The sequence below is a fragment of the Aedes albopictus genome, chromosome 2 (assembly GCF_035046485.1).
Source record: "Aedes albopictus strain Foshan chromosome 2, AalbF5, whole genome shotgun sequence".
In the NCBI taxonomy this organism is placed as follows: domain Eukaryota; kingdom Metazoa; phylum Arthropoda; class Insecta; order Diptera; family Culicidae; genus Aedes; species Aedes albopictus.
Genome location: NC_085137.1, coordinates 394,443,497 through 394,460,037, shown reverse-complemented (window position 1 = coordinate 394,460,037; position 16,541 = coordinate 394,443,497). Strand labels below are relative to the sequence as shown.

Genomic DNA, 16,541 nt, shown 5'->3' with positions numbered 1-16,541 from the left:
CGGATTCGTTGTCTAAGTGGCAGCAAGAGTGGGACAATGCGGGAAATGGAAGGTGGACCCATCGGCTCATCCCGAATGTATCTGAGTGGGTGAACAGGAAGCATGGAGAGGTGAACTTTCATCTGACGCAGTTCCTGTCCGGGCACGGCTGCTTTCGGAAATATCTGCATCGGTTTGGTCACGCACCTTCGCCTCTCTGTCCAGAGTGCGGAAACGAAGAAGAGACACCAGAACACGTCGTCTTCGAATGTCCCAGATTCGACGAAGCGCGCAGGGATTTGCCTGGTATGACAGCTGACAATGTCGTCCGCGAAATGTGCCGCGAAGAAGAGAAATGGAACGCTGTCGACCGCGTAGTAAGGCGAATACTGTCCGAGCTGCAAAGGAAATGGCGTGAAGACCAGAGGATCTCTGACCGCGATCGGAGTAGGCTTGATCCACCGTCGGGGACAAGACCGAGTAGACCGTGACGTAGTACTGGTTTGTGGTCGTCGGGGCGCCAGTGAACCGGAAGCCAACCTCCAACCGGAATCGCTGGGTCGACCTCGGCACCTGGCCGGTCGTGATTGAACTGCGCGTTCGGGAGAACTTCCGTCGCCGGGGATTTTCTCCGTCGGAGTAGGCTAGGTCCACCGCCGGGGACTAGACAGAGTAGGCCGTGAAAAGCACCGGGGAACGGTCGTTGGGGCGCCTTTGAACCGGAAGCCAGTCTCCAACCGGAATCTCAGGACTGACCTTGACGCCGACCCGGGAAGATCGGTTCGGAAGAACTTCCATCGCCGGGGAACTCTTCGTCGGAGTAGGATGGGTCCACCGCCGGGGGCTATCCGAGTAGCGAGCGACCGTGGTGAACTGATAGTTTTGGACTAACAGGAGCCGAAGTAAGTCGCTTAATGGCGAAAAAACGTAGAAGATTAACAAATTGCAAATTAACAAATTAACAAATTGTAATGTGCACTGACTGGAGTTGAAGTGTCGCTGAATGGCGACAAAAGTAGGAAAATAACAAATTCACTAACATGAGCTAAATGGCTCAGCACGACGCATGTTGCACGCTGATCGGTGAAACGCTAGAAATTAAACAAATTAATAGCAAGAGCTAAATGGCTCAGCATGAAGGTAGCGAAAGAGCTTAGGAAAGTAGAACAACAAAAGCGTAGAATAACAAATTGGTGATGGTGCACAAGGCACAAAACGCCTCCCCTCCGAAGAAATACTGCATGGTGGTACCGGAGGGGAATTTAAGGTGGAGGTGAACTAGGAGAGTGTTTTTAGTGGGTAGGCGCACATTCGAATCCCACACAGCGTCTTTAGAAGATTTTTGGACTCCTAGAATAAAAAAAAAAAAAAAAAAAAAACACACACACAGACATCATCTCAACTCGTCGAGCTGAGTCGATTGGTATATGAAACATGCCCCTCCGGGGGCTCTATCAAAATTTCATTTTTGGAGTGAACATATAGCCTTTCGGTACACCTTGGTGTACGAGAAAGGCAAAAATGTAAAAAAAATCAGAGTTGCACTCGGCAAGTTTCTCCAAATGTTTTGCTAAGAACATTTTCAAAAATTCATGTTTCTTCTTGAAATTCTAAGAGCAACCAGCTGAAATTTCTACCAAACACTAATTCTGGTGTTTCTTAAAAATTGCGTCGTAAGAGGTACCGGTTAGCAAATGTATTTTGTTTTATATTTTATTTTATATCTCAAAGTCACTTATTACTAATAAGTCACATTTCCATAAGTCGCAAGTCATATTTGTTTTGTTTGATGTGTTTCTTCTCTGTGAATAGATTATTAGCTAGCAAAAACTTCATCTTAACATCAGGCGATTGGCATTTTATGGAAAATATATATTTTTTTTCCAAATAATTTTAGGTTAAGATGTTAACTCCTTTTCTTTTATGAAAGTTCGTCATTTTTAGTCCAAACCGAACACTACGATGGCAAGCTTTAACTAAAGTGATGCACCAGGAAAATTAAAAACCTCGACAAGCTACATGAATTTTATGATTTCATAGCATTATAAAACAAGAATGAATGAGGAGCGAACCTTGTGTGATAGGTAAAGGCCGTGACTATAACACCAAAGACCTGGAATCGAATCTTACTCCCAACATACTTACAAAATGTGAGTTCATTCTTTGAAAGTGAAGTAGAGCCGCACAGAGGTCCAATTTTGAGAAAAGCTGGCAGAAACTCAATTTTTGAACATGTCTTATATGGGATACAGTGTATTGAGCATTTATCCATAATACCAGGAGCACTAACTGGCATTTAAAAAATTTGGTAACATTGATTTTGTATCTTGATACAACACTGCATAGCTGCTGATGAAAAAAGTGCTGAATTTTTGATAAAGAACCCAAACAAGTTCAACTACTACAAAAGTCTATTGATATAAGTAATACAATTGCTTTCAAAAGTTTATTTGTAAGTTTGTGTATATTAGACATCTGCAATGGAGCAAGTGACCAAAAACACTTTTGGCTTCAAAATTGACATTACATGTCATAAGTACGAGAAAAACTTACAGTTCGACTTCAAAGTGTCTTTCAAATCGCTCCCCGCTACTCCCGGGAGAGATTCCGTTCAAATGCTCGTTTATGTATGCAGAATCGGTTAAGAAAAAATATAACTGCCAAGAGCTGCCAAAACAATAGCGCCATGATGATATATCTATATATATAAAAATGCAGTGGCATACGTGGGACCGCGCATAACTTGCGAACGGATGGTCCGATTTGGGTCGTTTGAGTTTTGTTCTGTTAGTTTTCACCCAAGGAAGGTTTATGAGACAAAAAACATTGAAAAATTGAGAGTTTGAAAATCGGGTTTTCGTGTATTTTAAACGGGGACTTGGACTTGACTAGGGACTTGAAACGTCAAAAAACGCAGTAGGCAAGACAAAGTTTGCCGGGTACAGCTAGTGTATAGTAAAATTGTATGAAAAACATCAATTTTGTTCGGATTTTGTTCAAAGAAATCGACAAAAAATGAAAATGCCTTTAAAATCTAATTGAGCGCTAAATAATGTTCCAATAAATTCATATAGGCTAAAACTAGCAGACTACTATGATTTGGTAATTTTTGCCAGGTATTTTCAAATCTGGACCACTGTGAGCCGTGGGCCCCGAGATGAACTAGCCGCGGTCTTAAAATCACGGTAATGAAAAAAAACAAATCTTGACTGAACGTTCCAAATGTGAAGTGCCTGTCCTGTTCTCAAAAGACACCCAAACTTTGCATGGCTTGGGTCCGAAATAGTAATGCAGAAACTAATCTGAGAAATTCATCATGCTGACCCACCCTAACATTGAAAGTATGACAGTCTTAGATCTGAGGGGTCTTGATTGACACTTTTACGTAATCAACAGACATCTACCAGAAAAATGTAGCTACACTTGAGTCATCCCAAATGTGTAACACCATATCTGTCTATCACCGAACAAAAGCGTTGACAATCGCACACCTTCCCGAACGAAGGTGTGTGAAGTAACCCTCCTAGTTATAAGTAAGCTCGCCTCAGAAGCGTATGTACGACGCGCTTCGTTATTTTTGGCATGACGATATCCGAGCATCGTCGTTGGTTTTGTTTCTCAACCGGCTTAGGCACTGTGCAGAGTGAGCACATCGAAATCTCAGTCATCTGCGCGAAATGCCTTTGATGTTGCTTGGTACGTAAGTTTGTCACTAGCTTCAACGAAGAAATAATTATGGATGTAACTAGGAATGGATAAAGTGGAGGTATGTTCGTACCTCGTGACGACACTTACGGGAGCATGAGTTTCGCGCCAAAAAATAGCAAAATGTCGAATTGGGAACGTTACGCGTGTGATACGCGTATATCTAGACATTTCCTCATTCCGACGCGACGGTCCAACTGAATGTGTCGCGCGCAAATTTCGGAATGCTGTTAAGTCTCATTTGGGCGATATGACACTATGACAGACTTTGGGAATCTTTTTGAAATCTCAACTACAGAGTGAATATGCACACATGCCTTACCGAGTCATGAACTTTGCAATGGGCTTGAACGGTGAAATTTGATGTGGCTCATAGACGAGACATTCCTTGCGGCTACACGCTACAGCTTCTAGTCAGTCATTTTAGGTAGGTAGTTGCTTAGCAAATGTGACAGTAATTTGGTTCATGCCGTGCATCCTACAAACAAACTCGCGAATTTGTTACATTCCTTTCTATCTGCATTTCTAAAAATGTCGATTTTACATTTGGATAGGTCGGTTCTAAATATACCTTATTTGCTGTAAATAACGTACAAATCCGGGATCGAACTTACATTTTCAGCTAATTAAAACATCCGTTCTCATCACATGTACCGTAGAAGCTGCCAAGCGCTTTGTGCGTCGTCGTTTACCCAAATTCCTTGGCTTTGATGAGATGTGAACATCAGAGCCGTACCGGCTCAGGTGCACCACAATTTATTTGTGTGGCAGTCAACAAACGGTTCATCGTTTGCTTCGCAAATTTTGTCATCCCCTTGAGAGATTGGGTTGCCTAGAGGAGGGAGAGACCTTAATTGACTTTGACTAATGTGCTGCTGCTGCTTCGGGTACAATCGAAGGTTTTTCGGGTACGTTACCATCGTAACAAGTTCCCAGCGGTGGACGACGATGTTGGTAATTTGGGAGATCAGCAAAAGTCAAACCGACTTTAAATCATCACGCGGTGGCGTGTGGCTCAAAGTGCTGGTGGTAGTTATAATTCAGATTTTATGGCCTTTTTAACGATGGTCGAATTAATTTGCGAAGTAATTGTCACTTTGGTTATTCAAAAGAAAATGTTTCGGTTTATTTTCGCAGTTTCTTTCGAAAATGACCGCGAGAAAGGGGCTTTTTCCTCGAAATGTGGGACATATGTTTGAATGTAGCTCTAGAAAAAAATAATTGCCAAATGATAACATTGTTGTTTTATTTCCTAAGCCAAGAAATACAATAGACAATAAGTTATACATTGATAAGATATAAAAAAAAATCAAAAATCAATGATGGATTCTTTTAAAAATCTTTCCAAAATTACTTTCAGAAAAGCTTCCATGAAATTCATATAAAGGATCTACCAGAAGATTCTTCAAGAAAACTCTGGAAAACTTTCCACGAAATTCCTCAGAAACTATTCCATAGGTTCTTTACGCATGTTCTCCAGGGTCATCCAGTGCTTTCTTTAAATATTTCCTTAGGAACCCAGAAATGCATTCCAAATGTCATCAAGCTAATTTTTTTTTATGGATTTCTAATGAAATTTTGGATTTCTTCCAAAGAAAATTCGCCAGGGGTTTTGTTTAAGAAATTTCTCCACGCATTATTTTAGATTTTTTCGTTATCGTTTTTTTACGCTTACTGCTGAAATTCGTTGGGAAATTCTGTCAATGGTTTTATTCAGAAATTCTTCCAGAATTCATACAAGTATCTCTTCTTCCAAAAGAAACTTTTGGGAATAAATCTTAGGATTCCACCGGAAGTTCTCACATGTCTGTCACTAGAAATTTCTTTAGGGTTTCATCCAGATAATCCTGCAGGGAATCATCCTGAGATTATCACATTATTATTTTGATTCCAGTAGGAATTATTTCTCCGGAAAATTTTCTAAAATTTCTACTAAGCTCTAGGAGATTTTTTTCACTGGAATTCAATTTTTGCATCCAAATTTCCCAGAAATTTCTATGGGAAATTCTTTAGGGACTTTTCTTGTGATCTAACAGTACTTCATTTAGCCGTTTTTCTGATCTATAGAAAAATCTTAAAGAATTTCATAAATACCCGAGTAGAGGAAAAAAACAATAAAAGCATATTTTGATATGGAGATCAAAAGGTGCTATTGGTTTGTTTGGCATAAGATGTAAAAGTACTCAAAATAATAGCTAAAATTTACTCCTCGAACAACGTCATCATATCATATTAAGCTCTCTTGAGAGCTAAACAATAGCAGCGAGTTATTCGGTTGATCTTCAAATATCAAACTTTGCTATTGGTTAGAAGTTCAAGGAACATTTTTTTGCTATTAATTTTAGTTCGTTTACCTCGTACAGGGGATGGCCAAAATGTTTGGGATAGGCAACTTTTTTTTCTCTCACAAAAAAGTTCAACATGCTATAACTTTTCATAGAGCGTATCAAAAAATCTCAAATTTTGACTGTTTATCAACCTATTATATGTGCATCATTGGTACAAATTTGGCCTCGATTGATTAATATTTCGCAAAGTTAGAACCGTTCGGGTAAAACACCTTTTTCTAGACATCGCATTTTTGAGATGTCATATCTCGGAAACCAGTAAACCGAATTGAATGAAATTTTGAACGTGCACTAACAATATGTAAATGCTTCACAAACTATTAAAACATAGATACTTTTTAAACGTGGAAAAAAGTTATCATGGATTGACACTTTTTGGACTTTTTTCGAAAAAATGTAATTTTTTTACATCAATGTCAATAAATTTTAGTGTTGATATCCAAAGATTTTCCACTTCTGTTCTCAAATTATCTCTAATCAGATATATTAGAGCCTATTTAGATTGAAGGAAGAACACATTTAATAATTTTTGTGTGGTATTGTAAATTTTACTTATTTTCCTCTATATGGGTTAAAATTTCAACCCGATATAACTTAATTCGCCGTGAGAAAATATTACATTACATAACGTCGTATTAAGCATCAATATATTGTTGATAAACGTTAAAAAATTCATTCAATTCGGTTAACTGGTTTCCGAGATATGACAGTTCAAAAATGAGTTGTCTAAAAAATAGTGTTTTACGCGAACGGTTCTAACTTCGCGAAAAATTAATCAATCGAGCCCAAATTTGTACCAGTGATGCACACATAATAGGTTGACAAACAGTCAAAATTTGAGATTTTTTGATGCACTCTATGAAAAGTTACAGCATGTTGATTTTTTTTGTGGGAGAAAAAAAGTTGCCTATCCCAAACATTTTGGCCATCCCCTGTATATCAATCATACCAATATCACGGTTTTGATCGTCAGTATTTGACCTCTGCTCGAGTACGTCTGTGGATCTCCCCAAGAGTACTTTCCATAAATCTTCCGTTTTATAAAAGGGTTTCTCCAGGAATTCGTTTAAAAATATCTCTATAACTTTTTCATGTAATTCTAGCAAGGGTTCCCCAAGGAGTTTATTCTGGTATTCCATTTGGAATATTCTGAGGATCCTTTAAATATTGCTCCAGGGGCCTTTCCAAGAAAAGCTTACTGCAATTCGACTGAAGATTTCATCGGGATATTCCTTAGGGATTCAAGAATATCTCAAGATATTTTAAGAACTTTTTTCATGAATTTCAGCAAGTGATTTCTTCAAAAGCATTTTCATGATTTTCTTCTGAAACTCCTCCAAGAAATACTTCTAAAACTCTCCACACATTTCATCGGAAACTTCTCCAACGATTTCTCTAAGAACTTTTTTAATAGCTCCTTGGGATTTCTTAAAGACTTCTACAGGACTTTTTTTTCAAATATTCTTCCACAATATTTTTTTCGGAAACTCTTACACAAATTTCACAATAAATAACTTCAGGAATTCATAAATATATTTAATTATATGTAATACTAATGTATATAATTCATAGTTTATTTCCTGTCCATTTTTAGGACTCCTTCAGATATTCCTCCAGAGATTCTTCCAAGAATAGCCTTTACCAATTTGATTGAAGATTTCATAGGGATTTTCTTCAGGGATTCTTTCGAAAATATCTCAAGAAACTTCATCAGTATTTTAAGGATTGTTTTAGGAATTTCAGCAAGGGATTTGTCCAAAAACTTTCCTTCGAGGTTTCTTAAGAAACTTTTCAAATATTCCGTTAGATTTTTTTTAACGTTCTCTTAGAATTTGCACTAACAATTACTACAGGAATCCCTGTAAGAATTTTTAAATAAATTCTGGGGAGCTGGAGGCAGTTTTTCAAAATATACCAATATTCTTGGAGGAATATTTGGAGGTATTCCTGAAGAAATCCGTGGACTAATTCCTGAAAGAATCTTTCGCGATTTTTTAAGAAGCTTCTTTAGAAATACAAGAACAGGAATACATTTCAAAGGGATACCTGAAGGAAGCATGGAAATAATTCTTGCTGAATTATTCAAGGATTTCCTGCAGAAATCTTCTTTGTGCAAAAATTCCAGAAAAAAATCCCTGAACCCTGATGAAATTACTGGTGGTGTTCCTGCAGACACTCGTAGAGAAAATCTAAATGAATACGTGGAAAGGAATACATTTTAAATTTCTGCATGAATCATACGAGGAATTGCCGAATACCTAATGGGATCTCTGAAAAAGTTTTTTAGAAATCTCAGGAGAAGTTCGAAGAATTCTAAAGGAACACTGAAACAATTACTGAAGGGCCTTACGGGCCATCCCTGGAGAAATTCTCGAAGGAACGTCTGATAAAATACCTTGAAGCTTTCTTGAAGGAATCCTTGGAGGAATCACTGCAACGAAACCCTGGGGTAATTTCTGGTTGTACCCCTGCAGGAGTTCAATAATACATCTTTGTAGGGATACTCATGACTATTTCTCTATAAGAAATTCTAAAAGAATCGTGGAAGGAATTCCTGAAGCATTTATTATAAAAACGCCCTGAAACAATCACTTTCAGAACCCCCCAGTTATACATGGAGGAACTCACGAAGGAATCCATGGAAGAATCCTTGAGGGAGTCCCTTGGAAATCCCTTGAGTTGAGAAATTCCCGAAAGAATCCCTTAAGGCAAAACTGAAAGTATTTCCTCATTTTTTTTATTTGATTAATGGCGCAATATTTTAAAAATAGGTTTTCATACACACTTCGAGGAAGGACCAAAGCATCTCCAGTTTTTTTTTCCTGGTGGAAAATGTTTCACGTTTTTCCAAAAACCAGTTTTTTTTAACAATTTGGTTTTTGTAGAAACGAAAAACATTTTCCTCCAGGAAAAAACAATCAGAAGATACCTGAGCGTTTCCTGAAAGAATCCTAGAAGCAGCTGGATAATTTTTTGAGGGATTCCTGGTGGAATTCGTGAAGAAATCTCAGCTTGTTGCTTTAAGCACTTGTCACCAGAATTCTAGTGAAAAATTATATATTGTGAAAAGGAAATTGAATTCAGATTGCATTTTTAAGAGCGCTCCAAAGCCATAAGTCCTTTTAACATCAATGCATAATTTGTAAAGTTCTTTTTATCGGTTAAGGATAATCACCGTGGACCTTTTCTATTATTTGGTTTGATTGGCTTTTATCCAATTATTTTCCAATTCACCGATACAAGCCAATCAAACCAAAGAATAATAAGTTCCTTTTGTATTTTTTTTATTTGTTTTATCAGTATTAACGAAATTTTTAGCCCTAGCGTTCATCTTGGTACCCACGTTTTATTTCCCTTCCCAAGGAAAAACTCACATTTTGTGAGTTTGTCGGGAGAGGGATTCGGCGTGATAGTCAGGTGATTTTAATGTCACACTAGGTTCGCTCCACCCTTTTATATATTAATTTATTTATTTTTTTCTTTATGAAGTCGGAAGGTTAAAACTTATCTCAAGTGTTGTGAATATTATTGAAGCTGTTACAATACTCAAAACAATGCAAAATTTGCAAAGTTATTTGAAAAGATGCAGGGATAGAAGTAAGGCTGCGAAAATTTTTTTGCATCGACATGTCGGTGTGCTGAGACATTTTTAAAATATCGAAAGGTTACAAAAAATAAGAGCCTTTAATGGACCGGATATTTTTGAAATGTTTATTTTTACTATAGTTTTGCTATCCATTTCATTTGATGTAACAGTTAAATAGGCGAGTTCTCAAAAGAAAACAAAAAGATTTTTTTAGATATTCTTTCTGTTCACTATTATTTAAATGCTTATGACCAGAACTATGTAATTAAACCAAAAACTTTTTCACAAGAGAAAGCTCAACGCATCTTATCAAAAAAAAAAAATCAATATGAATTTTCAGAAAATCTGGATTGTAAGAGAGGACAACATAAATAATGTTCAAATCTTAATTCTAGAAATTGTCAAGAAATCAATGAGCAACACATTTTTCATAATTGCTTTAATTCTTTTACCATATTTATAAGAGCTTTTCCATTACAAATTTTCTAAAAATTCTTGCACTAATAAGTACTTTGTTGGCTTTCCTTTAACTCTTCGGATGTTGTGTATACAACACGCTTGTGCTCAAATAGTCAAAAAAAAAATTAAATCCAACAAAAAACACCAATTTTATAAAAAAAAAAACAAAAAATATGTTTTTGTTTTTTTTTAAGATTATGTTTTTATATATTATTCCAAGCCAATGACTGCTTTCCTTAAATTAAGTTTAGTGTACTTTTTAAATATTGGTTGGAGAAATATCATTTTGATAAGACAAGTTCTGAACAAATTCTGACCAAAAATTCGTGCATTGGTCCCTTGAATTTTTTTTTCAGAATTGTGTCCAAATTATTCAAGAAACCTTTCAGTCTATAAGTGTTGTCATAAGCTTTGCGAAATTGTTTATGGAGTCTTGTTGCGGGTATAAATATTTGTTACATAAATAAGACAGAATAATTATTAAATGTGTTATTATGTTCGTACATTCTTTGTGTTACATGTTTTATTTTAACTTGTTAATATTCCCCAAGTTTTAATGTACATTTATAGGGTTCTGGCACAATTGAGGCTCATGAAATGCAATTCTATTTTGATTGCCAACTTTCAGGCCATTTCGTTCAGCTGTTAAATACTAGAGTTTCAAACCTTTCCCTGACACGGACTTCAAGTTGCACAACTCTAGTAATAGAACCTGAATCAAGATGATCGATTAGGATAAGTTTTCCTGGACAAAACCAAGCTTTGAACACAACAAAAAGACTGTCAACTAAAAGGCAAACTGCCAACTAAAATACAATTCCAGGATGACTGATGGACCCAAACCAATTATTTAAACCTCGTCATCCTGTGATCGGAAGGAGTTATCCATCTGGATAACAGGGCACATTTATGTTTTGTTTCCTGTTGCGTCAATTTATGATGTTTGTAAATTGTGCATTTGTAGGGTTGTATGTGTATCATGATGTGTTAATTATTTATAATAATTAATTTCTTTTATTTTTGTAACATGGCGCTCATCGTGGGGCCCCCTTTGGATTAGAAATTCCTTGACAAAACTCAAGCTATGAAAGCAACTAATGTTGCAAACAAAAGTTAACCTGCCAGAGAAAATACGATTACAGGATTGACTGATGGACCAACAACATTTATGAAACCTCGTCATCCTGTCATCGGAAATTGATATCTATTAGGATAACAGGGCAAAATTTATATTCTGTGTTGTATACGTGATGTCCAATTTGACGCAGTTGTAGTGCTCCGCTATAGATGTAATATTTCCAATATGCATTTGCAGTGCTCTATTCTCTAACAGTCTTGCTTGCACGCTTTTATTTTATTTATTTTATTTGATCAAAATTCTTTGATAATTCTTCTGTTGTTTACTCCTTGAAAATTTACCACAAAATTTTCAAAACTCATTTGAAATTCGTTGTATTTCTTGGAATATCATGCTGTTGTATTTGTCAAGATGCTTAAAGGAACAATCGTATATATTTATTTAAAAAAATGCTTTTGTTTTGTTTTGGTTATCTCAAAAATTGTGTATAGTATACTTTGCAAAAGTGTTTATCAGTTATAGTATATGGTATGTGAATGATCTTCAGTTCCATTTATTCCTTTTTAGGGAAAAAATCCTTCATGGACTCAACCAGAGCCATCATTTTATATTTTTTTTTGAATTTCCCTAATACTCTCAGAAACCCAACCGTGAATGCATACCAGAATGCTACATAAATCATACCAAATAAGTTTACCATAACATTATTGTGCTCGAAGATTTCACGAAGGTTCTATGTGTTGAATTTGCATTTAAAACGAATGCACAGAAGCCTTAAAAATTGCTTCCAAATCCTGTCAGATGTACTTATCCTTATTTCACCTCCATGACTAAGTATGAAATCGCATTCTTTTTCTGTATTAGTATATTTAGTATGTAAGGCGATACATATCTCAGATGGTTCATTAGTTCAAGTTGAATAAGAGATCGACAGCTACAGATGTTCTTCCTTTTTCATCCGTCTAGCATTTTTTTCACGTAATCTTCTGACATTGATGTAAACGTAAAGCTTAGACAACACGTGACCTTCATTGGGCGCCAAAATCTACCCATAGTCAGATCTCATCTTCCACAGCCCGTAGTTACCGTAGCTTCAAGTTGTCGAATCCGCGGACGGAAATGTCCAAATGGTTCTCTTCTGCCTTATTTCCCTCTTTCAAAATTTTTAGTTAAAAAATAAATAATAATAATAATAATCTTCTGCCTTATGCAAAAATACTATTATTAGAAACAAGGCACCAGGCGACTCCATTATTATTATTGCTTGTACAGTACATTCCGACGACGACCAAATGTTCTTTGTTACTTTCGCACTTGAGAGCAATGTGGCGCTTGTTTGTGCGGTGGGAGTCTTACTACGGGACGCCACGGTGGCGCGGGAGGTTAATTACAGTAGCTTTTACGACGACGACGACGACCGGGACCCATATGGACGGAACCGCGGTGGCGGCGACGCCGGTCGTAAGTGCTGACGACTGGCGAAAGGAATTTCACACGCGCGAATCGCATGAGTAATGTGGAGCAGTTTGGCCTCCGCTGCGCTGGCTGGCTGACTAGCTGCTATGCTGGGCGGAAGACGCGTGCAGTTCTATGAGTATTGCTACGGGAGTGTGTTAATGGAAAATGGGGACGTTGTACCAGGGTGAAAGGAACGTCGCTTTTGCTCTGCGAGGAACGTATTTCTACGTTTGACAGGCAGGCGCGCTATTAAAGGCATTCTGAAGCTCGCAGGGTGCCAGCTGGGGTGCTAGAGATTTAGATGAATGACTTTTCGAATGGGATATGAATGTCACATTGGACGTGAAGAATCTTATGGTTTCATAGATTCGAACTCAGTTCCTATAGCTTCACTGGACTTACGCTAACTTTCCAATCTCACTTACAGATATTCCATCACAGCAGTTTCCAAACTTCTCCGGAACCTATACCTGTGCGGCGGAAGTGCAGCAACAGTACCCACAATGAAGGAACTAGGCGTTACGCTGGTGATCAACGCCACGACTGAAACGGAACTTCCAAACACTCCATTGCCCTGTGATGATACCAACTATATGCGAGTACCCGTCAAGGACAACCGCGAAACGGATCTGGACCAATATTTTAACCAAGTGGCCGATCGTATTGAAGAGGTGAGATCACTAACGTCTAATCACTGAACTTCAGCTAATGATCAACATCTCTATCCCTTCGTTTCAGGAATCCCAACGCAACGGTATAGCCCTGGTTCACTGTGTGGTCGGTGTCAGTCGATCGGCTTCCCTCTGCCTGGCCTACCTCATCAAGTACCACCGGATGAGCCTGAAGGACGCCTACCAACACATCAAGGCACGACGGCCGCAAATCCGGCCAAACGTGGCATTCGTCAAGCAACTGATGGAGTTCGAGTTCAAGCAAACCGGTCGCCGCTCAGTATCGATGGTCTACTGTCACTCGCTAGACCAGGAGCTGCCGGACCTCTACGAACCGGAGTTCCGAACGATGGAGATGCTCTACCACAAATTCCGGCGAAACATTGCCCGCCGTTGACGGGTGACCAGACGTTTCTATCGCGTCACAGTGCGTTCCGATCTCGATTCCCCGTTCGTAAGATGATCTATCTAGTATGTATTCGCCATATAAGACACCGAGAGGACGCACTCCGGCGCGTGAATGTCGACCGTAGGCTTAAAGAAGACAAGTTCAAATATTTAATCGCGCTGATTAATTTAGTTCTGGAATGATGTGTTTTCACTTCACACAAGTATTGATACCAAATATGTATACTAAGAGTTAGGTTCGCTACAGGAATCGTTTAGATTAAGATAAGAAATAAGTGTTTCGCACGATTTCAATAAGGCTCACCAGAATTTCGCCGCTGTAAGTATATCGAAGTTTGCAGATGTCGGTTGTTCGAATGTGCTGTGGGTGAAATACTGGTAACATTACGAAAATAGAAGACATTTTCTGAATATAAATAATAGACATTCGGCACAATATCGGAACTCGTTTTAGGAGCTACTCGTTTCAAAATTCAGTTTTGCTTGAAAACGTTCTTTATTATTACAGTAATATTTCAGTTATCTTAGTGTTGTAATTGGAATCATTTCGATCAAAATAAGACACATAAACTCGGTGTGATTTTTGTGATAGTCGAATTTCGTCTCTGAATCCTTTTCGATATCTAACGGTTAATCATTATTTATCTAAATTCGTTGAATTTACGATTGTAAGGACATTTATGTACTGTTTATAAAAATACAAACAAATAAAGCTAAATTATAAAAAAAAAACCCTAATTAATCCACCTAGTGGTGATGGCGCCTTTCTCGTGCCTTCGAAACCCCATTTCAAGCGAAATGTTGATGTATATTGCACTTTCATAAAATTAACAGAAATCCATTTCATGATTCCAGAAACCATATCGTTTATCTGGCTTTTAATGTTTGAGCCTCAAACTCTTAAGAAAAAGACGCTATCTTGAATTTGAAGAAGCTATTTAGGATTTAAGATTGCTATCTTGGATGTCTGGTCGCCATTTTTGGCGTCCAGGCAGGAACAACATCTTTTGAAACCCAGACATCATCCCCATACCAAATATACCAGTAATGCATTGTTTCAGGCCCTAAAACTCCATTAAACAAATGTCAATTTCTTGATTTTGCTTTGGCTGACCAAGCCATGTGGGAAATTACACTGTTGAAAATGCTTTGACATCCATGTGCACAACAGAACATGTGCTCGATGAACAAATTGAGATTTGAAATTATGAAAAGAAATCCACGTACTCCGGTGAGACTCGAACTCACGACTCCCAATTCGCTAGACGGGCGCTTCTATTCCTTCAAGCTACGGAGTCACTCGACTATCTCCGTCGCCAGCAGGCCTAGAACTGAACTCGATTCCACAATCGCACATGGTTATCTTCTTTTCACAATCCAAACCCCCTTCGGATGGGATTAGATGAACATCTAACACATTGTCTGTTGTGCACATGTATGTCAAAGCGGGAGAGGAAGTTATTTTTAATTGTCGAGAGCTTCGGGCACTGCCTTCCAATCACTTATTGGTATGGCAATTAGTGTGCAGTCGGACTCTCGACGGGTCGGTCCTAGCGAATTGGGAGTCGTGAGTTCGAGTCTCACCGGAGTACGTGGATTTCTTTTCATAATTTCAAATCTCAATTTGTTCATCGAGCACATGTTCTGTTGTGCACATGGATGTCAAAGCATTTTCAACAGTGTAATTTCCCACATGGCTTGGTCAGCCAAAGCAAAATCAAGAAATTGACATTTGTAAGGTGCTACGGTCACCCTTACCGTATTCGGTCGGCCGAGGACCGACCCGTCGAGAGTCCGACTGCACACTAATTGCCATACCAATAAGTGATTGGAAGGCAGTGCCCGAAGCTCTCGACAATTAAAAATAACTTCCTCTCCCGCTTTGACATACATGTGCACAACAGACAATGTGTTAGATGTTCATCTAATCCCATCCGAAGGGGGTTTGGATTGTGAAAAGAAGATAACCATGTGCGATTGTGGAATCGAGTTCAGTTCTAGGCCTGCTGGCGACGGAGATAGTCGAGTGACTCCGTAGCTTGAAGGAATAGAAGCGCCCGTCTAGCGAATTGGGAGTCGTGAGTTCGAGTCTCACCGGAGTACGTGGATTTCTTTTCATAATTTCAAATCTCAATTTGTTCATCGAGCACATGTTCTGTTGTGCACATGGATGTCAAAGCATTTTCAACAGTGTAATTTCCCACATGGCTTGGTCAGCCAAAGCAAAATCAAGAAATTGACATTTGTAAGGTGCTACGGTCACCCTTACCGTATTCGGTCGGCCGAGGACCGACCCGTCGAGAGTCCGACTGCACACTAATTGCCATACCAATAAGTGATTGGAAGGCAGTGCCCGAAGCTCTCGACAATTAAAAATAACTTCCTCTCCCGCTTTGACATACATGTGCACAACAGACAATGTGTTAGATGTTCATCTAATCCCATCCGAAGGGGGTTTGGATTGTGAAAAGAAGATAACCATGTGCGATTGTGGAATCGAGTTCAGTTCTAGGCCTGCTGGCGACGGAGATAGTCGAGTGACTCCGTAGCTTGAAGGAATAGAAGCGCCCGTCTAGCGAATTGGGAGTCGTGAGTTCGAGTCTCACCGGAGTACGTGGATTTCTTTTCATAATTTCAAATCTCAATTTGTTCATCGAGCACATGTTCTGTTGTGCACATGGATGTCAAAGCATTTTCAACAGTGTAATTTCCCACATGGCTTGGTCAGCCAAAGCAAAATCAAGAAATTGACATTTGTAAGGTGCTACGGTCACCCTTACCGTATTCGGTCGGCCGAGGACCGACCCGTCGAGAGTCCGACTGCACACTAATTGCCATACCAATAAGTG

General features: G+C 38.5%; 1 protein-coding gene across 1 annotated transcript in view; it reads left to right on the top strand.

The window, feature by feature from the left end:
* The window catches only part of LOC109410771 (dual specificity protein phosphatase 18), a 30,826-nt gene extending 16,409 nt beyond the window's left edge, over positions 1-14,417 (top strand). Inside the window, exons 2-3 of the mRNA XM_029879231.2 lie at positions 13,041-13,284; positions 13,352-14,417. Of these exons, the coding sequence (XP_029735091.2) occupies positions 13,041-13,284; positions 13,352-13,681 (574 nt within the window). The 3' untranslated portion in view covers positions 13,682-14,417. The remainder of the gene's footprint in view (positions 1-13,040; positions 13,285-13,351) is intronic.
* The last annotated feature ends 2,124 nt before the right edge of the window (positions 14,418-16,541 follow it).